Source organism: Chrysemys picta, unplaced genomic scaffold (genome assembly GCF_011386835.1).
Source record: "Chrysemys picta bellii isolate R12L10 unplaced genomic scaffold, ASM1138683v2 scaf917, whole genome shotgun sequence".
NCBI classification, from domain to species: Eukaryota; Metazoa; Chordata; order Testudines; family Emydidae; genus Chrysemys; species Chrysemys picta.
The window spans coordinates 3,445-25,000 of NW_027053624.1; the positions used below are offsets into that span (position 1 = coordinate 3,445).

General features: G+C 38.4%; 1 protein-coding gene across 1 annotated transcript; it reads left to right on the top strand.

Annotated features, from left to right (window-relative positions):
- Positions 1-586: 586 nt before the first annotated feature.
- On the top strand, positions 587-19,414 carry LOC135979498 (PHD finger protein 20-like). Its single transcript, XM_065579828.1, has 3 exons — positions 587-2,535; positions 3,379-3,555; positions 15,689-19,414. The coding sequence occupies exons 1-3, from the start codon at positions 2,328-2,330 to the stop codon at positions 16,015-16,017; spliced, it is 714 nt and encodes a 237-aa protein (XP_065435900.1). The 5' UTR covers positions 587-2,327; the 3' UTR covers positions 16,018-19,414.
- The last annotated feature ends 2,142 nt before the right edge of the window (positions 19,415-21,556 follow it).

Below are 21,556 nucleotides of genomic sequence, written 5' to 3' on the forward strand. Positions count from 1 at the left end.
CGATCTCTGATATCACAAAACAAGGGGCATGGAGGTTGGATGGTTGTTGACTGTAAAGTATGCCTGCTTCTCTTCAGTCAGGAATATCCTCATGTGACACTTTCTTGGGCACCCAGGATTGTGGGTCCCTTGTCTCCAGTACGAGGGAGTACATCCTGTGATAGCTTTTTGTCAGCTCTTGTACACTGCCAGCCTTTCAACTACTCACTCTCCTCAGGACTCTGCCAATCCTATTTTGCTTCGCAGGTTAACATTAGGTGCACCTCAGTCCCCAAAGCCTCTTTGAAGAGAGTTCCCGGTAGCATCCAGACCCTGTCACTGGACACACTCAGTGATTACCAGGTAAGCTGTTCCCCAAGAGACAGTGTGTACACAGCTGGAAGGTTACTGCTCAGGATCAGGTCCTTTATAATAATACAGCACTGTAATCTATTTATGTGGTCACCAAATGAACTAGGGGTCACCAAATGAAATTAATAGGCAGCAGGATTAAAACAAAGAAAAGGAAGTATTCCCCCCCCCCCCCCCACCCTCCCCCACCCCCCCCCCACCCCCCCCACCCCCCCCCCCACACACACAACCTGTGGAACTCCTTATTAGAAGATGTTGTGAAAGTCAAGACTATAACAGGGTTCAAAAAAGCTGTAAGGTGCCACAAGTACTTCTGTTCTTTTTGCTAGATAAGTTCAGTAGCTAGGGGATAATCGGGATGGGCAGGGGGGATGGTGTCCTTAGCCTCTGTTTGCCAGAAACTTGGAATGGGTGACGGGATGGATCACTTGATGATTATCTGTTCTGTTCATTCCCTCTGGGGCACCTAGCATTGGCCGCCGTTGGAAGACAGGATATTGGGCTAGATGGACCTTTGGTCTGACCCAGTACTTCCGCTCTTATGTTCTTATGGTGAAAACATATGTGTAAAGAGAAAAGATTCACAGATATTCAAGTGAGTATAGAGTAAAAATAAAACACATGGTTACAAATAAAACTAAAGTAAAAAGCCCCTTTCTGGAGACTAAAATGTCACATCACCAACTTTTGTCTAAAGCAGTTTCTCTCACTCAGTCTTTCTGCAGAGCTTGCTGGTTTTCAGTGAATCCAGGATTTATTCGTTCACAAGTCATCCCCCTCTGCTAATGGTGTTCCTCCATGAAATGAATAATGAGGTGTTGTCCTGGCACCCCCTGTTATAGTTCAGTAGACCTTTGAAATGCTTTCCTGTTGTTTGTTCTTCAGTGTGCTGGCGCCATGTTGAATTCACACACCCCTGCCAACCTCCGTTTCTGGTTGATTTGACATGGAAATGTAGCTCCCATTTTTTTTTTTTTTTTGGCTTGCTGTGCTTAATTTACATTTAACAGAGAGATAACTCTGCCTGCCTGCCTACTTGCCTGCATGGAAGGAACCTATTTCTTCCTTTGGTTACAGACTTTAAAGTTTAATATTAGTAGGTATATATAATTTCTCCTGTAGTGTTAATACATACCCTTCACAATTATATTAATGATCAGTGTGTCAGCAGCTTTCATTTGATACCTTACATGACATTCTTTATAGATAAATATATCACAGCAATGTGGTCGGTCGGTGTAATGAGTTTGGCCTGACAGGAGTTGCTGGCAGAACAGTGAACTTTTTGCCTGTTGGCTCTGAGGGGTTCTTAGGCTCATTCCTCATAAATAGCAGGAAGGACATTACGAGGGAAACTTACCTGGAGAAATGGACCAGGTTTTCTCACTTGTGCCAGTGGAAGTCCATCACCCCTCATCACTGCTTGATCTCTTGAATTCTGAATTACGCACAGGAGATAAAACAAAGTAATTTATCCTTGAATTCAGTCAAAGTACATTTGGTGGTGATCTCAGCCCATCATGCACCTATAGACAGCCGTACAATCTTCTCCTAACCAACTGTGATCAAGTTCCTCAAAGGCCTGATTAAGGTGTTGTCTAGCCCTAAGTCTAGCTCTCTTGGCTTTAATGAGAGCACCCTTTGAACAGTTACCAAAAGGTTCCGTGTTGCATATGTAAATGAAAACCGTTTCTAGTCGCCATCACTTAATTGAGGAGAGTGCTGCAATCTTTATTCTCCAAAAGACTTCAAGCTCCCACCTACATTACATAAGATCACTGCTTAGGAGTCGCCAGCAGTGGAATATGCATATGGACAATCACTCAAAGGAGAATGGGAAGTTACTTACCTGTTTAGTAATCAGAACTCCAGTTATTGGAGGTAGAGGCATAAGTGATCCACAGGTGTTAACCACATAACCAGTAGTACTTCATTGTCAAGCTTCAATGTTTTCATGATTGACAGCGTATTGCACAATGAAATTAAATTTATTATGCTGTTTAGCTCAGGAAAAGTTGAAAAACTCTCCAGACAGCAATGAAAGAGACCAAATTAGGAGACGATCATCAAGGTTGTCATCCAATGGTAGTCCTGAGATAATAAATACAGATCTTGTTACAACAACTTTTGCTGAAATTGGACCTTTGAAAGATCCAGCATCTAGTCCAAAGGAACCTGAGGAACGTAAGTACTTTGTTGTAATGGTATGCTCTTGGGTCATTATGAAGGAGAGTTGTTTAGTTGTGTTATAACTACTTACTAAGATGAAGTTTAAATGACATCCACTTGCAAAGAAGATTGATAAAGTTGATTTCATGTTTAGCTTTTAAGTGTAGTTGATATATTAGAATTCCCTTGAACTGGGGATAGATTGCCTAGATAATCCAGAGTAACTGTTTCTCTAACATTTAAGGGATCCTTGTTGGAACTAGTTGAACCATATAGAATATTCATTTATTCACTTACTAATTAGTTAATTACTATTGCACCCTAGGAACCCCCCCGTAATAGACCAGCACCCCATTGTTAGGACCTGAACGAACACTAAACAAAATGACACTGCGATTAATTGACAGCCCTAGTTTAAATACCTTGGTAGAGCCACTCCATTCTCTCCCCGACTTTCTCAGGAAATCCAGCCTATTAAACCCAGTCGGGCTGTGTGGTCTTCTGGAATCACTGGATTTGATGAGGGGCATGGAATGGCGTTAATGTCATGCTCCCCATCAGTACCTACCCTGGGCCAGGGAAGCTAATGATCCAACCAGTGGACCAAATTCAGTGATGAATACTGGTCATGTGCCATGTTGTGCATACGCTAAAAAGAGCGCCTGGAAGTGATATTCAAACACTAAGAGGGAAGGGAGTGGAGGTTTTGTTTCACACATTCCTATTATCCACCTAAAACAGAAAATGGTGAAACAAACGCATCTTCTTTTGCCTTAAGTCTTTTCCAGTATTTTGGCTATCTGATGTTTGTTTTTGTGTATTTTGCTCCCATAAACTCCTTTTTTCTTTTTCTTATAGTTCAGTTAGAAATTCCTGTTGAGTCTGACCAAAACGCCTGTGAACAAGCACCTCAGTCTTCTGGCGATGTATCACAGACCACACCGCTTGATGTGAACATCAGTTTAAAGGAAGAAAAAGTTGATGACCGTGAGCTCTCCTTTACATCTACTGAAACCCAAGAGCCTTCTATTACAGGTTCAAATTTAGATTTAACAAATCTAAAATGTGATGCCTTCTTTGTATTTTTGTGTATTTATGATAGAACACTGGCACTTTTTTTTTCTTTTAAAACATTTCTCTATTACATGATTATTTACAAAAAAAAAGGGGGGGGGGAGGTGGAAGCATTTGAATGAATGCTGGATAAAGGAAAAATACATACTTTATTATAGTTTAACTTTGGAGTGGTTATGAACAATTTTCTGCAAACACAGTGGTAATTTTGCATTTCAAATGATTGGATTTTAGCTATGTGAAAGGTAGGGTAACTCCACAGTCTCATATATGCAATAACCATACAATCTTGATTAATATATTTGTGTTTTGTGGTCCCAAATAAGATTAAACTGATGTTTAAAGTGATATTAATTTCTTCTATATATTTCCCCCCTTTTTTAAATCTCTGCAGGGGAGAGTTAAGGTCGTTGGGGTATCCTAACTGTGCATTTCCACACTGTAACATGTATGGATTTCCTTAAGTTAACCATAACTTTGAATTTTCTGGGGTTATAATTCTTCTTTGTGGGGATAATTGACCTCTCTTTAATGTTTCTTTACCCTAAACATAATAATACATATTATGGGGGGAGGGATAGCTCAGTGGTTTGAGCATTAGCCTACTAAACCCAGGGTTATGAGTTCAATCCTTGAGGAGGCCACTTAGGGAGCTGGGGCAAAATCAGTACTTGGTTCTGCTAGTGAAGGCAGGGGGCTGGACTCAATGACCTTTCAGGGTCCCTTCCAGTTCTAGGAGATAGGTATATCTCCATACTTTTGATCTTAACTCCATTTTAACATAGTTGTGTGGGATTTCCATTGTTATATATTTTATAATTATCAGAATTTTCATACATAAACAGTAAATTAGAAGCCCCAAGAGAATGTCATGCTGTGAAAATTCCAGTTATTTGAAGATAGGAAATTTTGAAAATTAACTTTTAAGGCTTGATTCATCCATTCTTGCTAGTGTATGCCATTCTGAACTAGTGTAAAGCAGCCAGAGTATATTGAGCAGTTATACTGGATAAACAGCTGCTTGACATTGTTAGAGTAGTAGATTATACACACTTGATTCCCTCTCCCTCTTGCCCTTATACGTCCCTTTGTACACATGCTCACAGTCCCTGTCCCTCCATTTCCCATCTCTGTTAAGTAGATCTGATGCAACAAGTAGATTTTTAAAAAACATTTTTGGGATTAAGGGTCATCTTTTGCTGCTGTTCTTCATAACCAAAAGTTTCTTCATGAGTAGCTTTGGCACAAAATCTCCTTCAGAGAAATTCCTGAAGTTCCCTCTTTCAAAATGACTGCCATTTTCCACTGTTGTCAACTGATCCTCAGCTAGGATGGTCCCTGTTTCCCATTGTTCACAGTGGCAATGAAGCCAAACAACCTTCAGGGAAGATGCCCTAGGAACACTGTTAGGAACAGGCGAATTCGGTGGTGGCCATCTTTACTAAGGGTGTCCTGTGGCCTCAGTCCTGTTCAAAGCAATGGTTAATCATGGCCATTTTGAAAGAGAACAATTTTTATTGTGTATCCCTGAAGGATATTACTAATCTTCAGCCTTTGACAAACTTTGTTATAAAAAATAATGGAAGGGAAAAATCCTACCTGTCACACCAGATCCACTCAATGTTCACCTCTCTGCCAATGTCTGTTGATAGACAATACATTAGAATTTATAAATCCTGAATTATCTTATTTGATACAGAGTATTCAGTTTCTTAAATGACCCATTTTTAAATTAATGTTTATAAATTAGCTAATAGATTTACATGTAAATTCTTAGAAAATTAATTCTGCAAGTACTGTGATTCAGTGGGTACGATATGCTCTATTCTTCATACATAAAGTGGTTGAACTTAAAGTGCAAATTCAGCCTTAACTATGGAGCTGCAGTTGATGCCTCCATATAATAATCATATGTTTTTGGATTATGGCATTCTCATATGTATAGTACTTAAATTATATTCTATAATTTAATAGAACTAGTGGCTAGCAAAAGGGTTAAAGGCAGGGTAATGTAATTAATGCAAATCAACATAGGTTTATGAAAAACACATCCTGTTAACTAGATCGCTTTTTTTGATTGCAAGTTTGGTTGATAAAGGTAATAATGTTGATATATTACGAATTTGACTTGGTAACACATGGCATTTTGATTAAAAAACTGGAATTATATAAAATTAACATGGGACACGTTAAATTAATTAAAAACAGGCTAACGTATAGGTCTCAAAATGTAATTCTAAATAGGGAATTGTCATTGAGCAGGTGTGTTTGCAGTCCTGTTGGAATTGGTTCTTGGCCTTATGCTATTTAACACTTTTTTTTTTTTTAATCAATGACCTGGGAGAAAATATAAAATGATCACTGATAAAGGGTGCAGATGACACACGCATTGGGGGACTGGTAAATAATGAACAGGGTAAGTCACTGATCCAGAGTAATCTGGGTCACTTGGTAAACTGGGTGCAAGTAAATCATGTGTTTTAATATGGCAAAAATTTAAATGTATACGCCAAGGAACAAAGAATGTAGGCCATACTTACAGATTGGGGGACTCAATCCTGGGAAGCAGTGACTCTGAAAAAGATTTGGCGATCGTGGTGAATAATCAGCATAAACTCCCAGTGTGATGCTGTGGCCAAATAGAGCGTGTGTGATCCTGGGATGCATAAACAGGGGAATCTTGAGTAGGTGTAGAGAGCTTATTTTGCCTCTGTATTTGGCACTGGGGCAACCACTGCTGGAATATTGTATCCCTTTCTTGTGCCCATAGTTCAAGAAGGATGTTGATAAATTGGAGGGGATTCAGAGAAGAGCCATGAGAATGATTCAAGATTAGAAAACATGCCTTATAGCAGTAGACTCAAGGAGCTCAATCAACTTAGTTTAACAAAGAGAAGGTTACAGGGTGACTTGATTAATCTATAAATATCTACATGGGGACCAAATATTTAATAGTGGACTCTTCAGTCTAGCCGAGAAAGGTAAAACATGATCCAGTGGTTGGAAGTTGAGGTTAGACAAATTCAGACTGGAAATAAGGTGTTAATTTTTAACAGTGAGAGTAATTAATAATTGAAACAATTTATCCAGGTTTTGTAGTGGATTCTCCATTAGTGACAATTTTTAACCCAAGATTGGATGTTTTTTCTAAAAGATCTGTTCTAGGAATTATTTTGGATAAGATCTCTGCCCTGTATTATATAGCAGGCCAGATTAGATGATCACAACGGTCCCATCTGGCCTTTGAATCTATAACAGGGAAAGGTTGTAAAACATTTGGATTAGCAGTTAATTTTAATAAAAAGCTAGAAAAGGGATATCCCTTTCCTGGAAAGCTACCATGATGTAACCTTTATATAATCATTTAGAAAGCAAAGTTTTTAAATAGTTTCAAAAATGTTTGATTCCAAATAATTATAAACTGAAATGCTTTTTAAAATAACGTTTGATCCAAAATTAGTAATAGAAATGTGTAGAGACTTAGACTACAAATAAATATATTTGAAAACAAAGTAGCTGAAAATTAGTGTCTCCTTTAGTTACCTCTCAAGATCTGAATTCAGAGTTATATTTTCTTTACAAGAGTTGAAGGCATCACTATACAGCAGTATAAAGAATACTTTTTCTTGTAATATTGTCAACTATTACTGTAGAAACAGACAACCCTGAGTTACCTTAACTCAGATTCTGACGCCTTTTAAAATGTATTTATTTGTGATCTGTATGTCTACATGTTTAATGATTTGGGATCTCAAACACTGTTAATTTTAGAAAAAATGCAAGTAATCCTTAGAATTAAAAATTAAAACAATTGCAAATATTTTCCTCCTTCGCTTGCCTTCCAAGTCTTGAGTTCAGGATTCCACATGTGCCCTACAGTGGTCTGGATTCTGACATCTTTTACCACTTAGAACCCTCCTCCTGCGGAGGTGAGAAGGTGTTTGAGCTGGGATTGTATGGGGCTGGAAGAGGAAAAGGACAAAACAGGAGCTTTAGTTGAATGTGTGTTGAAATTCCAAGATGGAGTTTCTCAGGTTTGTAGTGCAAAGCTCTGTGTAGCATGCCTGTGGCTGCTGTCAGATGGAAGCTCTGCTTACTGCTTGCTATAGGGCACAATAGAAGAGTATAATGCTGGTGTGCAATCAAATATTCATGAATTCAAGTAACTGTAACCCTCCCTCACTTGCCCTTTTTCTCACATTCACAAACCTGCTTGGTCCCTTGCCTAGCAGAAGGGAAATCTGCAGGTAGCACATGACCCTGGAGCTTGTGTAGTTTTGGTTTTGCCCATGTAGAGTTGAGCTCTGGCTGTATGTACATCTCTGAAAATTCTGTAGAAAACTGGCAGTGCCTTAATCATTTCAAGAGTCATAAGATAACTGATTTATTTAGATTGCCAGACTGTAAATGGGAGCGCTTGCTCAGGCCTTGGCTATTCTAAAGAAACATAGAAGTTAATTTAGGGTATGAGACTGAGTGAACTATTGAAACTCTCTAAAGGCACAATAAATACAGTATAAACTGCACCATATGGTGGCTGTTTATATCTGGTGCATGGTGTACTTACTCGTCCCTACCTCAGAAATTCTGGTCTTCTCTTTGTGGTTTCTTTTCCTCTGACTCTGGTTCGGAGTCATTAAACATTGGTTGCTGGAAATCAGAGGTTTAGTTTTCTGGATTTGATATTTCATTTTTCACTTCTTCTAGTAAATATACATAATATAAAAACGTCAAGTATTTATAGATGGACATACACAAGATATGCTGAATGTAACTGCACGGAGTTTGTTTTGCTGACGTTTCATTGGCAAGATTGTAAGAATACGAATCATTCACTTTTTTCGAAGAGTAAGTGCTGTCAAAGTAAAAGTAAAACATTTAGAAAGCTCTAGTGTAGATGCAGTTACTTGTTATAAAAGTGCTTATACTGATGTAGCTGATGCCAGTCAGGGAACTGGAATATGCTATATCAGTGTAAGCACTTTTATATTGATACAACTGTTCCTTCACAAGGAACGTTTGCTGCTCAACTATATTGATACACCTCTATCCTGATATAATGCAACCCGATATAACACGAATTTGGATATAACGTGGTAAAGCAGCGCTCCGGGGGGGTGGGGCTGCGTGCTCCGGCGGATCAAAGCAAGTTCGATATAACGTGGTTTCACCTATAACGCGATACATTTTTTGGCTCCCGAGGACAGCGTTATATCGGGGTAGAGGTGTATAGTTAAACTGGCAGAACTATCTAGTGGAGACTAGACCTTAGGAATCAGCTTCTTTGCTTGTAAAACCTGCACTAACCAGGTTCGTAACCAGGTTCCTCTCTCTCTCCTCTTCCTCCCTCATTTGTCTTAAAAAGGTTAATGAAAACTTCTTGGTTTTAAATATGCATTATTCTAGCTGTATGCCTGGTTTATCTTGTGCTGACTCTGTGTCTGTTTGTTCTTGTCTCTCAAACAAGGGTTGTATCTATGGAGATGAAAGCAAAAAAAGGTGCTTTGTGTGGTTTTAAAGCTGAATTGATTCATTCCATGAATGAATCATCCAAATACCTTAAATGACCAAATAGGAAAGTCTCTTCAGCTATTTGTTTTTGAGTGTGCGCAGACTGCCATTAGTATTGTTTGCATGCTCTTAAATGGGCAATATAAGATCCTGGAAATTGGAGATGGAAATGACCTACCATCTCAGGAAAATGGAGCATTCTTCCCTATTATTTTCATCTATTGTTTATGCAGCTTAGTTCTAATGTCACAAGGAATAGAATTTCCATCTCTTCCTTTTGGGAGAATATTCCAGAGTCAAGTAGAATGACTTGCCTTCATTTTTATCCTTGGCTGTGTGTGGTGTTGGTGCTGCATGTTAGTTGTGAGATTGTTGTGTAATTTGCATGCACCACACACAAAAAATCTGCATATGTGTGAACATTAACAATAACTTTTAAACATAAAACTGTTTAAAAATTGGCGTCTTCTCTCTTACCTGCTGAGAGTTGAGTTCAAGATTTGGTTTGTGCCACAACTATCTAAAAACATGACACACTGCACTGTTTAGCATTGCGAAGCAATTCAAAATGTGCATCTGTTGTAATACTTTTCATTACTTGTTAGGATTTTAATATATACCTTCATGTATAGTATGTTTAACAAGGGCGAAATATTGCTTTATGGAACTTAAATTTTAAATTTCCTGAAGTTTTGGTTAAATTTTCAACAATAGTGTTGCATGTGGCTGATACATACATACATACATATATACATATATATAAATTAGTTCAAATTTTAAAGGATAACAGTCATATTCTGCTACTGTATTTGAATTCTTAAAAAAATGATGAGGAAAAAAGATTAAAGATTACTGGTACAGTAGATTTCCACCCCGTGGATCTCATGCTTCTGTGGGGTGACCGAACGGTTGATGGGAATTAACTCAGTCAAGAGGCATTCTAACTAATAGGATGTGAGCCAGACTGTTCATCAGCTAGTACCTGTTTTCTCTTCTGTCTGCGAACAGGCTCAAAATCACTCCACAGCTACTCTTGGTGCTTGGCTCCTCAAGGGTGTGCTTGATACTTAAAAGTTGGTTTCTGATTTTAAAAATGCCTCCTATGCTTTCCATGATTCTGCTGTGAAGTTCCTAGTGTTGTTTTCTAAGATTTTGCTTGAAGTGTGCTAGTTTGGACGTGCATCGAGGATTCAGTCTACATAGGACTTGTGACCACTTTTTTTAAACTTTGTAGTCATTTCATCCTTGGTTTTCAGGTAAGGAGAAGCAGCCTAGTCCCTTCAAATGCAGAAAATGTTTTCCTCCAGTTGACAGGACTGCTGCATATCCTGTAACTGCATGTGTCGTGATTCCTCCCAAGGCACCATAAAAGTTGTCAACTCAAGCCAGTGAATACGGGCAAGCATCATGCCACCTGGCTGCTCTAGAAAAGAGTAGTCAAGCAAAGCTTTTGCCTCAGCCAGCGGTTTTGCACTGGAAACTGGCATTTTGACAAGTCATTAGATATAGGTCCAAGAGAACCATTTCAGTATCTTCAAAGTTCCACTTTTAGAGTTGAAGGGCTGAATCCACCTCTTGATCTGAAGGGGGGGGGCTTTAAATTGCCTCATCTCCCTAGCTCTGAAGCATGTGTTGAAGTTTGCACTGGTTGTGCACTCTGTGCTTGCATGTTAGATCTTTCAGTGTGTTCTGTGTATTCCAGTTCCTCTATCGTTTTAATACTGGCACAGGTGAAGCAAATGTATGGGCTATGTGGCTCGGTTTACCCTCATAACTTTAGGTGTAATTGGTGTCTCAGATGCTGTTTGCAATGGGTCAAGTAATCTTGTATGCCCAAAGGCTGTTCAGAGCTTTGTGAACTGAGAAGAGCTCACTAAATTGAGGACTTTGACATTTTTACTCCAGACAACAACATCTTTAGTGCAGTGGGTTCTGGAAACATTGAAGGTGCTAGAAAGAGGTACAATACGTAAGTAATGCAATCAGAATAGTTTTCAAATCCTGGTTTCACAGGCTTAATTTTTAATAAGGCCTTGTCTATGCTACACAGTTTTGTCGGTAAAAGGCAGCTTTTGCCAACAAAACAGTGGAGGTGTACACACTACAAAACTACTTTTGGTGGCAAAATAAAACCACCTTGCCAAGAGGCATAAAGCTTTTTGTGGCAAAGTTAAAATGACAAAGCATCAGTGTAGACGCCACCATTCATTATGTTGACATAACTGGCCTCTGCCAGTATCCCACAATGCCCACTGTGACTGCTCTACTCTGTATTTAAAACTTGGCTTCCCCGCAGGCCTGTACCCCTCCCCTTTCAAAGCTCTGGGAAGCTTTGACATTTCTCAGTGTGAAGAGCTCTGTGAGCTGTATCTGCCCCCATGAGACATTACAAAGCCTTCCCAAAGCATCCTGCAGCAAGTTGTGCAGTGGGATAGCTACCCACAGTGCACTGTTCTGTGTCAATGCAAGAGCTGCTAGTGTAGATATGCTCTGCGGACACAAAGAGCATAGTGTGGACATGCAACAGCGGTTTAATTAAAGTGGCATAACTTTTGTCAACAAAACTCTAGCGCAGACATGGCCTCAGTTTTGAAAACTGGGAAAGTTCCAGAGGAGTAGAAGAAAGCCGTGTCATACCAATTTTAAAAGAATAAACAGAATAATCCATGTAACTGAAGATTTTGTCCTCTGAAGATAATGAAGCTGTAGAATGAGTGGTCAGTGGGTGGGTGAGTGAGAGGTAGAGTTCCAAAGAGTTGATTATCTTTCTCCTATTTGTATGAAAAGTAATTTAAGGATAAACAGTTACTGACTCTCAGGAAGTCTGCATGCTTTAGCTTGCGCCCTCTATTGGTTATTACTCTAACAGCTTAGCTGAAAGTTCTAAATCAAATAGGATCCCTCACAAGCCAGAGGTTTAAGATATATATGATTTATGGATTGGTGATCTGGGGCAGAAGGCCAGAATTATAGTAAGTAATTTTCTCTTTCAGCATTCTAGGTCATAAGAACCCCCAAATAAATGGTGGGATACATAGAGGTCTCACACTGATAGACCTCAATATTCACAAGAAATTGCTTGTTTGCAATATTGAGTTCTTCTCCTCCCCCCCCCCCCCCACCCCCCCACCCCATAGTGCTCCAGAAAAAGGCGGAACCTCTGAAAGTTCATTGCTGGTATGTCCTCAGTAAAAAGTACCTTACTGTCCCCAAATTGGGTAATTCTGTTAATAACTAGTGCATGTGACCAAGAATCACAGTAGTCAAGGTCCAGTTTTTCCTGGGCTGTTGTGGCAGAGGAGGAGCTTCCCCCTTCCACCTCTGTACACTTTCCTTTCCTACCATCAAGCTTGGGAGAGATTGTGCTTCCTTGGGGTACAATTTCTTCCCAAGGTCTTCCTGGGTCGAACAGTTGCACACCAACTTTATATTAATTCCCATGAGCAGAGAATTCCATGTGGGCATTATCGTATGAAGGGGGAAAAGTGCCTCTATGTCGTGGTAACCTAAACTTTGTAGTTCGAAATTCAGGCATGTCTGTGTATTTCCTATTGTTGCCATAGAGTTTGAATAGATTCCTTTGTGCCCATTGCAGTAAGCCAGGGGTTCTCAAATTGGGGGTCGGGTCCCCTCAGGGGGTCATGAGGTTATTATGTGGGGGGTCGTGAGCTGTCAGTTTCTACCCAAACCCCGCTTTGCCTCCGGCATTTATAATGGTGTTAAATATATTAAAAAGAAGAACAGGAGTACTTGTGGCACCTTAGAGACTAACAAATTTATTAGAGCATAAGCTTTCGTGGACTACAGCCCACTTCTTCGGATATGCATCCGAAGAAGTGGGCTGTAGTCCACGAAAGCTTATGCTCTAATAAATTTGTTAGTCTCTAAGGTGCCACAAGTACTCCTGTTCTTCTTTTTGCGGATACAGACTAACACGGCTGCTACTCTGAAACCTGAAATATATTACAATATTTTTAATTTATAAGGGGGCTTGCTATGTGAAAGGGGTCACCAGTACAAAAGTTTGAGAATCACTGCAGTAAGCTCTCCCTTTCTCTCTCCTGTTTCCAGCCCATCCTCAATTCCTCTGTTGCCTCCTCTTCTCCAAACTTCAGTTTATCAGATCAGTTAGAAGCTATTCTCTGTACCTTTGCAAGAATTTGTACATCTCTCTGGAAGAAAGATACACCAAGCTTGGATACAGGACTCCTGATGGGGTCTAATCATGACAATTGTACAATAGTTTTCCTTGTCATCTTCATATTTCTTTTGTTGAAGCTTGAGACCCTATTGGTACTCCTTGCTGCAATTGAATGTTTTCCCATCTCCATGTTACTTCTAAATTGAATCAAATTTCTTTCCACTTCCATTATATGTTTCATTCTTTATTAATACAATATTTTAAGTTTTGGGGTTGGCAGATTTTGCCATCCCAATAGCATGGCCCTGTTTAGGTTTGTTGAAATTATCAAAATGATTTGAAATCACTCACTGTCAGGAAATTCTTACTGATACCAGGCCTAAATTTTGCCTTTCTTAATTTTTTCTTCTCCTTTCTCCTTGTTATTTCCCCCATGTACAACCCTAAAAAAATTCCTCTTCGTTCTTGTTGTTCGCTCCCAGTAAGTAAATGTAGATTGTTAAATCGCTCCACTTTTCTCTTAGGCAACCTGCTGTGTATGTATAAGCTCTCCTACTTTCCCCAGGAATCAGTCTGTCTAGCACTATTGCGTACTCCTGTTGCTCTTCTCTTTGAACTCCTTCAGGTTTGTCAGTTTCTTTCAGACAGAGTAGTACCCCAAACTGAATGCATTTCAGATGCAGTCGCACCAGAACAATTTACTTTCCTGCTCCATGATGCCTCTGTGTATTTAGCCCTAAATTGCATTGGCCATTTTTGTTATCTTGTATTAAAAATATTTATCAAAATTGCTATTTGCTCTTATGCCTAGCTCATCTTGGCAGTACGGCTTTCTAGCTTCCTCCCTCCAAGTGACTGCTGTCAGTTTTTTTTCAGATTATTTCCCCCCACTCTTTTCTGACCACGTTTATTATCTCTCATGGCTTTGGATTAATTCTGTGTCCTTGTTGGTGTTTTCAACTCCTCCCAATTTAATGTGATTTTTTATTTTTTCATTAACAGGCTACTTACTTCCATTTCCAGTTCATTGAACTTGCTAGCTCTGGGTCCTTCCAGATACTTCCCCCTCCCCTAACGCGAGATACCATGATTTAATATCCTTTTGTGGAGTTTTTTTATTATAAAGTATTTGTTTTATCCAAATGATTTACTAAAATCTAAGTACGCAACATGAACTGCAGTGCCTTTATTTACTAACTTTGCGCTTCTGTTTAAAAAGAAACAAAAACAAACCCACAACATTGTCCCTAGAAAAAATTATTCTTTACAAACTCATGTTATTTTTCATATTATTCCATTAGCCTCTAGATATTTAGTGATTTATCTTACTAGTGATGCAAGTTAGATTTATGTGATGGTTATTGCCAGGATCATTCTTCTCTTTTTTTAAAAAACTGTTCTATGTTGGCGTTTCTCCAATTTTCTGGTAATCTTCCCATTTGAACAATTTTTTTAGGTATAGTTGACAGCACCACAGGAAGTTCAGACTGTTTTTGTTTGTTTTTTTGTTTTTTTGTTAATCAAAATGTTTCTTTCAAGAATACAGTAATTCCCATCAAAAACATAAGTGAAAATGTTTGGAACCTTAGAAGAGGTAGGAATAAATCTATTTAGTTCATCTTCTGGCCAATGTAGCAATGTTCTGTAGACTATATTCTCTTATTCCAGGCCAGTTTGAAGACTTGAACAAAGTTTTTTCCAGCAGCGCTATTGAGAAATGAATATGTAGTCTAATAAATCTCTGAGTAAGAAATGTTTCTTGAAATTCATCCTAAGTATGCCTTTGCTTAATGTCATGCCTTCACGTTTACTGAACTTTTAAAAGTTCTTTTGTTAATAAATCTAATTTACTTGAAGGACAGCTCTGACTTTTCCCTTACTGTAGCAGCACTCCACAGCTCTTAACTTTAACAGATATTTATAGTTGGATCTGACATCAGGAAATCCTGATGCCCAATCAGTTATATGTTAGTAAGCAAAAAATGTTTCTCTTGACCAGTGCTCTAATATAAGATACTAATGTTTAAAGAAACTTGATAGAATGTGCTATTATTGTTTTAAGTGAAACATGTAGTGTTCATGCTGCTTCCATAGTGGACAGCATCACTGTACTACTGTTGTGCTACAGGCTTCAGTTAAGCAAAGTCTCTATAATATAATATATTATGTTCCCTATTACAATAGCAATTGGTTAATAAACATTTTTATGGAGATTTTAGTAGTAGTTACATCAAACCACAGTAAGGAAAACAGTCTCAGGTTAGTCCCTGTCTAGGCTGTTGATCTCAAAAGCCGCTAATAGCAACAATACTTTTTGTTTCATAGCTAATATAGTATTTTATGTTTAAATACATGTTAGTTTCCTAATTTTTTTAAGTTTAGAGAATCATATGATAAATATAGCAAAAGCATGGGGGATTCTTATTTGTTTTGTCCTTACAGTAACAAAAACTTTTAAGAGAACACATGATTTTATTGCTTCAAAAGCTGCGACTGTTGACCAAGATCACAAGTTTAGATGCAAGCTCTTGGACTGTTCAAAATCATTCCGCAAAGCCAAGTTGCTACATTATCATATGAAATATTTTCATGGAGTGGAGAAGGCACCAGAACCACAGCAGAGTCCAGTTCAAAGAAATATTCAAACACGAGGTTTTTTGGCTTCTGAAAAAGCCAAACAAAGAAGTTTAAACAGAAGGCGGACTACATCTGGTTCATTGTGTAAGTATGTTGGCTATATCTTCATTTTTAAGGAGCATTCTAGTATCTAGAATGAAAAGGAAAATTAATGGAAAACATGTCAGTTACATGATAGATATTAGGCAAAGAAGGGTCCTTTGGGTTCATCTTCTTATTCTTCTATGTATCTCCCTGAATTGAGAAATCTTATTTAGAAACATAAATACAAATGGTATAATGTAACAATATCATTTCGAGATTAGAGAAGATGATAAAACTCACTCTGAGCTGATTCCCTCCTCCAGAAACTGACCAAGTTACTTAATGAACTGATTTATCCTAGCAGCTTCTTATGCTCCCCTTCAGCAATTTATTCCACTATTAAACCTTTGTGTGTTTAACTAAAAAAGAAAAAAAAGAAAAAATTCACCTGAAATACTGGAATCCTTTCATTTTATTTTTGCTTGGCAATGTCCTTCTTCCTCAAACAATACTCTCAGAAAAGGAAAGGACAAGAGAAGTTCGTTCATCAACCAGTCTAAACATCTAACTCATTTCTTTCTCACTCCTTCACTCTCCTCATTCAGAAGAAGGGATAAAAGTAACTAAAAGTCCAATCTCACTTGTGATTTTTGTGATTCTTGTTAGAGTTCCATCAGCAGCTTTAAAAGCAAGCACTTTAAGCTGCTGGTGGAACTCTGACAAGAATCCTGTTATGCATGACTACAGGTGTAGGAGTTGAGTTCTTGTGAAAGAATGTTGTATAATTTACTTGAGTAGAAGAGGGGGAAAAAATTAGGGCATGGGAAAATGCAGGATTCTCATTAGGTGACACCCACCTGTACTCTTCAAAACAGAATCTTATTGGTTGTCTTCTGCTTTACATTTTTGTTGTTTGCTGTGCCTTCCTTCAACACTGTGCTCACTAGAATTATGCATGATATTCTAGATAAAATCTTCCTAGTGTCTTATGTAATGCCAGAGTAATATTTTAGATTTCTATTCTGTATTCTCGTGTCTTACAACATTGTTGTTTGGAACAGATATTCTTATTTTACTTTAGTGGGCTATTTTTTTTTCTGTATTGTAGTTCCATTTAAACAGACGTTTTTATGGCCTTTCTTCTGCTTAGTCCGTAATTGTAAAATAATTTTTTCAAAATATATCTTCTTGTGCCACATTATAGTGCATAGGGATAAAGACAAGACTACAGTGTTTACCTAAATTCTCAATTTCTTGGCTTTTCTTAGTTTAAAATCTCAAACTTTAATGTTGCATTAACATTTTGTATAAATTATTATTTTATACAATTAAATAATATAACTTGCAAAATTTTTGTGTAACTAATTAAAAAGTAGCAGCTAGTTATTTTAAGCCAGAATTAAAGCAAGATGTATATAGCTTTAAACACACCCCCTACTATGATCTCTAGTTTATCTTAATGTTTTATCCTTGCAAAGACAATGGTTCCTCATTTGAGAGGCTGCCTCTCCTGTTCATATACCACTTACCTACCTGAAAGTAGTTTTTAATATCCTACAAAACTAAAAATCCTACATTCCAAGTAGTTTTACAGTTTGCCCCCCCCCCTCCCCCCCCAAAAAAAGAAAATTTAAAATAAATTGGACTAAAAGTGTAGGCAGAATTTTACTTAAATGAGTTAGTGGGGAATGTGTTTAACTACCCGCTATAGTTTTACTATACATAACATTTAAATCAAGCTAAATAAGTATTGGCAGAAAAAATATTGTGGAGAACTGCTAATGCTTAAGAGAATGATCGAGATGGACTTCTTCTCCTTCCTGTCTTGTCTGTGTCTATGATTGTTCCTACTTTATATGATCTGGTTCTGAGCTGCATTTCTAGTTCTTTTAATAATTTCATCTATAGAAATTCTAGTCTACTTTTTGTAATATCACTTGCTTCCTCCTTGGTCATCCCAGCCTCTGAGAACTTGATGTCCTCTCATGTTATTCTTGAGGGAAAGTAAAGGCCATATCTTGTGTATCCAAATGCCTGAGGAATGAAAACTTCAGTGCTACTGCATAGTTTGTTCTGAACTAGAATTTATACTTCTGAGTAAAGGACCAATTTATTTTAACACAAGCTATTTTAAATCCTTTCCATGACAGCTGTCCTGATACCAGAAATAATATAAAAATGAAGTGTTGTTTTAAAATAGGATACATTCTGAGGCTTACTCATCCTGCATTTCAGCTTCTCATATTGTCCTATTTTGTACTTCACATTACAAACTTTCAAACTCCCTTTTCATTACCTGTCTTAATTTGTCTGCTACTAAAGATTTTTTTTTCATGTTGAGTGCTATGCAGTTTTGGAAAAACTCATTTGGACCAATTGTATTTTTAGTGATTATATTTTGAAGTTTCTGTATTGCAGTGCAGGAACTCATAGCCTTTTAAGGGCTTCTGGTAGTGTTTTATTGAATTAAGCTGGCAAAACAGACCATTTTTCATTCAGAGGTTTTGAATCTTTATTCAGTTCTTCTCACGTGCTTTTCAGGCACAAAAGCCCGTTTTTGTTTATTTTTTAAAAAGCAAAACTGCTGTAATTCTGCCATATTGGGAGAAGCAGGCCACAAAAAGACCATTTAGGGGAACTCAATCTCTGCATGCTAGGGAGCAATACAGAGGCAATTTTTGTGGGGTGTTTGTGGTCAGTGAATTTACTCTATACAGATTCACTTCATCCTTGCATAGTATCTGTGTTGGTGCAGCTGCATTGGTGATCTGCCACTAGCTTCAGGTTGAAGTGGAAGGAAGTTTTTTTTCTGAGTTTCCACTCTCTCAACCTTGTGGAGATGAAAGAAAATGTAGGTGTAATATTTATTACTGTTTCTGTGGGGGACCTTCTCTGGTGGAGAACCGTCTGTTAAGGATGAGTTCAAATAATAACCATGGCAGATATCCCTTTGGCAGTATGAAGCCAGCGGGGTGGAAGGGAGGTACTGAAGCCCCAAATCTTTTTTGGAAGACCAACAGTCCAAGGGGTGTGGAGGCAGAACTGGAATATAGTCTTTCAACTTAACCCTCTCCTGTGGATTTTACTGTAGGTGGTGGAACAAACCCTTGCTTTTTAAATAATGCACTGCTTGGGCTGAAAAAGGTCTCATAGGCTTTGCACACACTTTCCATAAAGAAGATTTAAGAATTGAGTCTTGAAAGGGAATGAAATGTTTTATGTTTTTCCTTCACACTCTGCAGATAACTAATAGCAGTTATAGCTGCATTGACTTCAGTGGAATTACACAGGGAATGAATTGGCTGGCAAGAAGCCTAGGATACCAGCATAACAAAATTTGGCACTGATCTTGCAAACACTAATGTACTTGCATAACTTTGTGCATGTGAGTAGTCCCATTGAAGTCAATGAAGACTAGTCTTGTATAAATGTGTGCAGGATGAGAACTTGTGGAGTTTTATGTAAGAGAGGCATGATCTGTGAGCTATAAGGAGAGTTTATTCAAAAGAATTTGGAGGAGAAAGAAAAAAAATCTTGGAGTCACTGTGGATAGTTCTCTGAAAACATCTACTCAATGTGCAGCGGCAGTCAAAAAAAGCTAACAATGTTGGGAATCATTACGAAAGGGATAGATAATAAGACAGAAAATATCCTATTGCCTCTATATAAATCCATAGTACGCCCATGTCTTGAATACTGCATGCAGATATGGTCACCCCATCTCAAAAAAGATATATTGGAATTGGAAAGGTACAGAAAAAGGCAACAAAAATTATTAGGATATGGAATAGCTTCCATATGAGGAGAGATTTAAAAGACTGGGACTTTCATCTTAGAAAAGAGACAACTAAGAGGGGATATGATAGACATCTATAAAATCTGATGTCCAGTAAGTAAATAAGTATGTCACATAACATTGGGCCTGATAGTGGATGCATATTTACCATCTTCCCACAAGACACACTTTTGGAAGGTTATGGATAAAGCCTCTAGAAGGATTAGTCACTCGCATTTTGGATTTGTTGATGATCTCTCCCATCTGCTGAAAGCCAGGCAAAAACTTTATACTGTGGTTGACGCTGCTAGAGAGCATCTTGAAAGGAGATTCGCTTTTCACACCCTGGTTCTAAAATAATGATAGGCATGGATGCCTACAATCTGGGGGTTGGGACAAGGTATCTGGGAAATTTTCACTGTCTATGATCTTTGGAGACCTCAGGAGAAGAGACCTCATGTAAACTAGCTAGAACTGAGGCTCATCAGGCTGGTTCTCACATTCCTTCTTTCACACATCAGAGGGCAGACAATGCAAATGTTCAGACAGTGTGTTTGCAATGTATTACCTGAACAAATAAGGGGAATTCAGTTACCTCTGTGTAACTGACAATCCACCTGTGGAAATGATGCATTATTAATAATGTAGTTAGGTGAGGTAATAACTTTTTTGAACCAACTTCTGTTGATGAGAGAGGCTTATACAGAGCTCTACTTTGGATCTGGGAACTGCACTAAGAGTACGTTTCTAATATCGATGTCTCTCCAATATCCTGTGACTAACAGGGCTACAACAACACTGCATACAACTTGAGACAAAACTCAGCAACCCTTCTGATATTTGACTTTCTTTGCTACAAATCATAAAGTGTCCAAGGTTCGGCTCAAAAATAGGCTACCAAGGGAAAGAACTCCTTCATACCTGTCCTTCGTTTCCCTTTCTTTCCAGAGTACTGACAAAGATTCAGTAAGACAGAGCAGTGGTGATTCTAATGCTACCAACCTGGCCACGGGAGACCTGATTCTCAGACCTTTTGGCCCTGACAAAGATTGTCCAATCAGTCTTCCTTGAGTCAAGTCTTGTCACAGTAGAATGCCAGGGTGGAACGTCAAGGCTATCAGTCCCTGCACCTTTTACCACGGCTGCTAGGTTTCTAGAGCTGGGGGTTTTGTGCTTTTCTGTGGAGATCAAAGCAGGTCTGAGATAACTTGTGTGCTACCAGATGGAACCAGTTTGAAATGCATGCTCAAGCCAGAGTCCTAGACTGTGGGGTTTTTTTTGTTTTGTTTGTTTGTTTGTTCGTTTTGGTGGTTCCTGCTGTCTTGACTTCCTTTCTCATGTTTCTAATGTCTTCACAGCTATGTCTGGCTACTGTATGTTTGTTTAGTGTTTATTTAGCTACAGTTTCTGTTTGTGTCCATGTGAAGAGTCATGGAGTTTGCTCATCTCCTAGTGTAACAATTTTTAAAGACTTTAAACTTCTACCTCCTGCTCAGTGGCCTAATGATCCTTGAGAGTTGAATTTGGCATTAACCAAGCATATAGATGGGCCCTTTGTGCCATGGGGATTTTAGATCTCTATGAAAGTTTATTCTTCTTGGCTGCCTCGTTGTCCAGGGGGGTCTTGGTGTTGCAGGCTCTGCTAGCCAGCCTACTAGACACCACAGTCCAAAATCACCAGGTGGTACTTAGTGTGTCACTATCTCTCCTGGTCTCTTTCCCAAAGCCCCAAAATAATACTAGGAGAAGAGCTGGTTATCTGTTACTTAAACATGACTAAGCCATTCAGAAAATTAAGCAGACTATTTGTGCCATTTATAATTAAAACAAAGAACAGCTAGACAGCTAAAGGATGGCTAGTGGATAAGACTGTG

Excerpts from the sequence above, each read along its gene's own strand:
- LOC135979498 (XM_065579828.1), top strand. The coding sequence starts at position 2,328 with ATGAAATTAAATTTATTATGCTGTTTAGCTCAGGAAAAGTTGAAAAAC. Across the intron at positions 2,536-3,378 it reads TCCAAAGGAACCTGAGGAAC|TTCAGTTAGAAATTCCTGTT; the intron begins GTAAGTACTTTG and ends TTTTTCTTATAG. Across the intron at positions 3,556-15,688 it reads CCAAGAGCCTTCTATTACAG|TAACAAAAACTTTTAAGAGA; the intron begins GTTCAAATTTAG and ends TTGTCCTTACAG.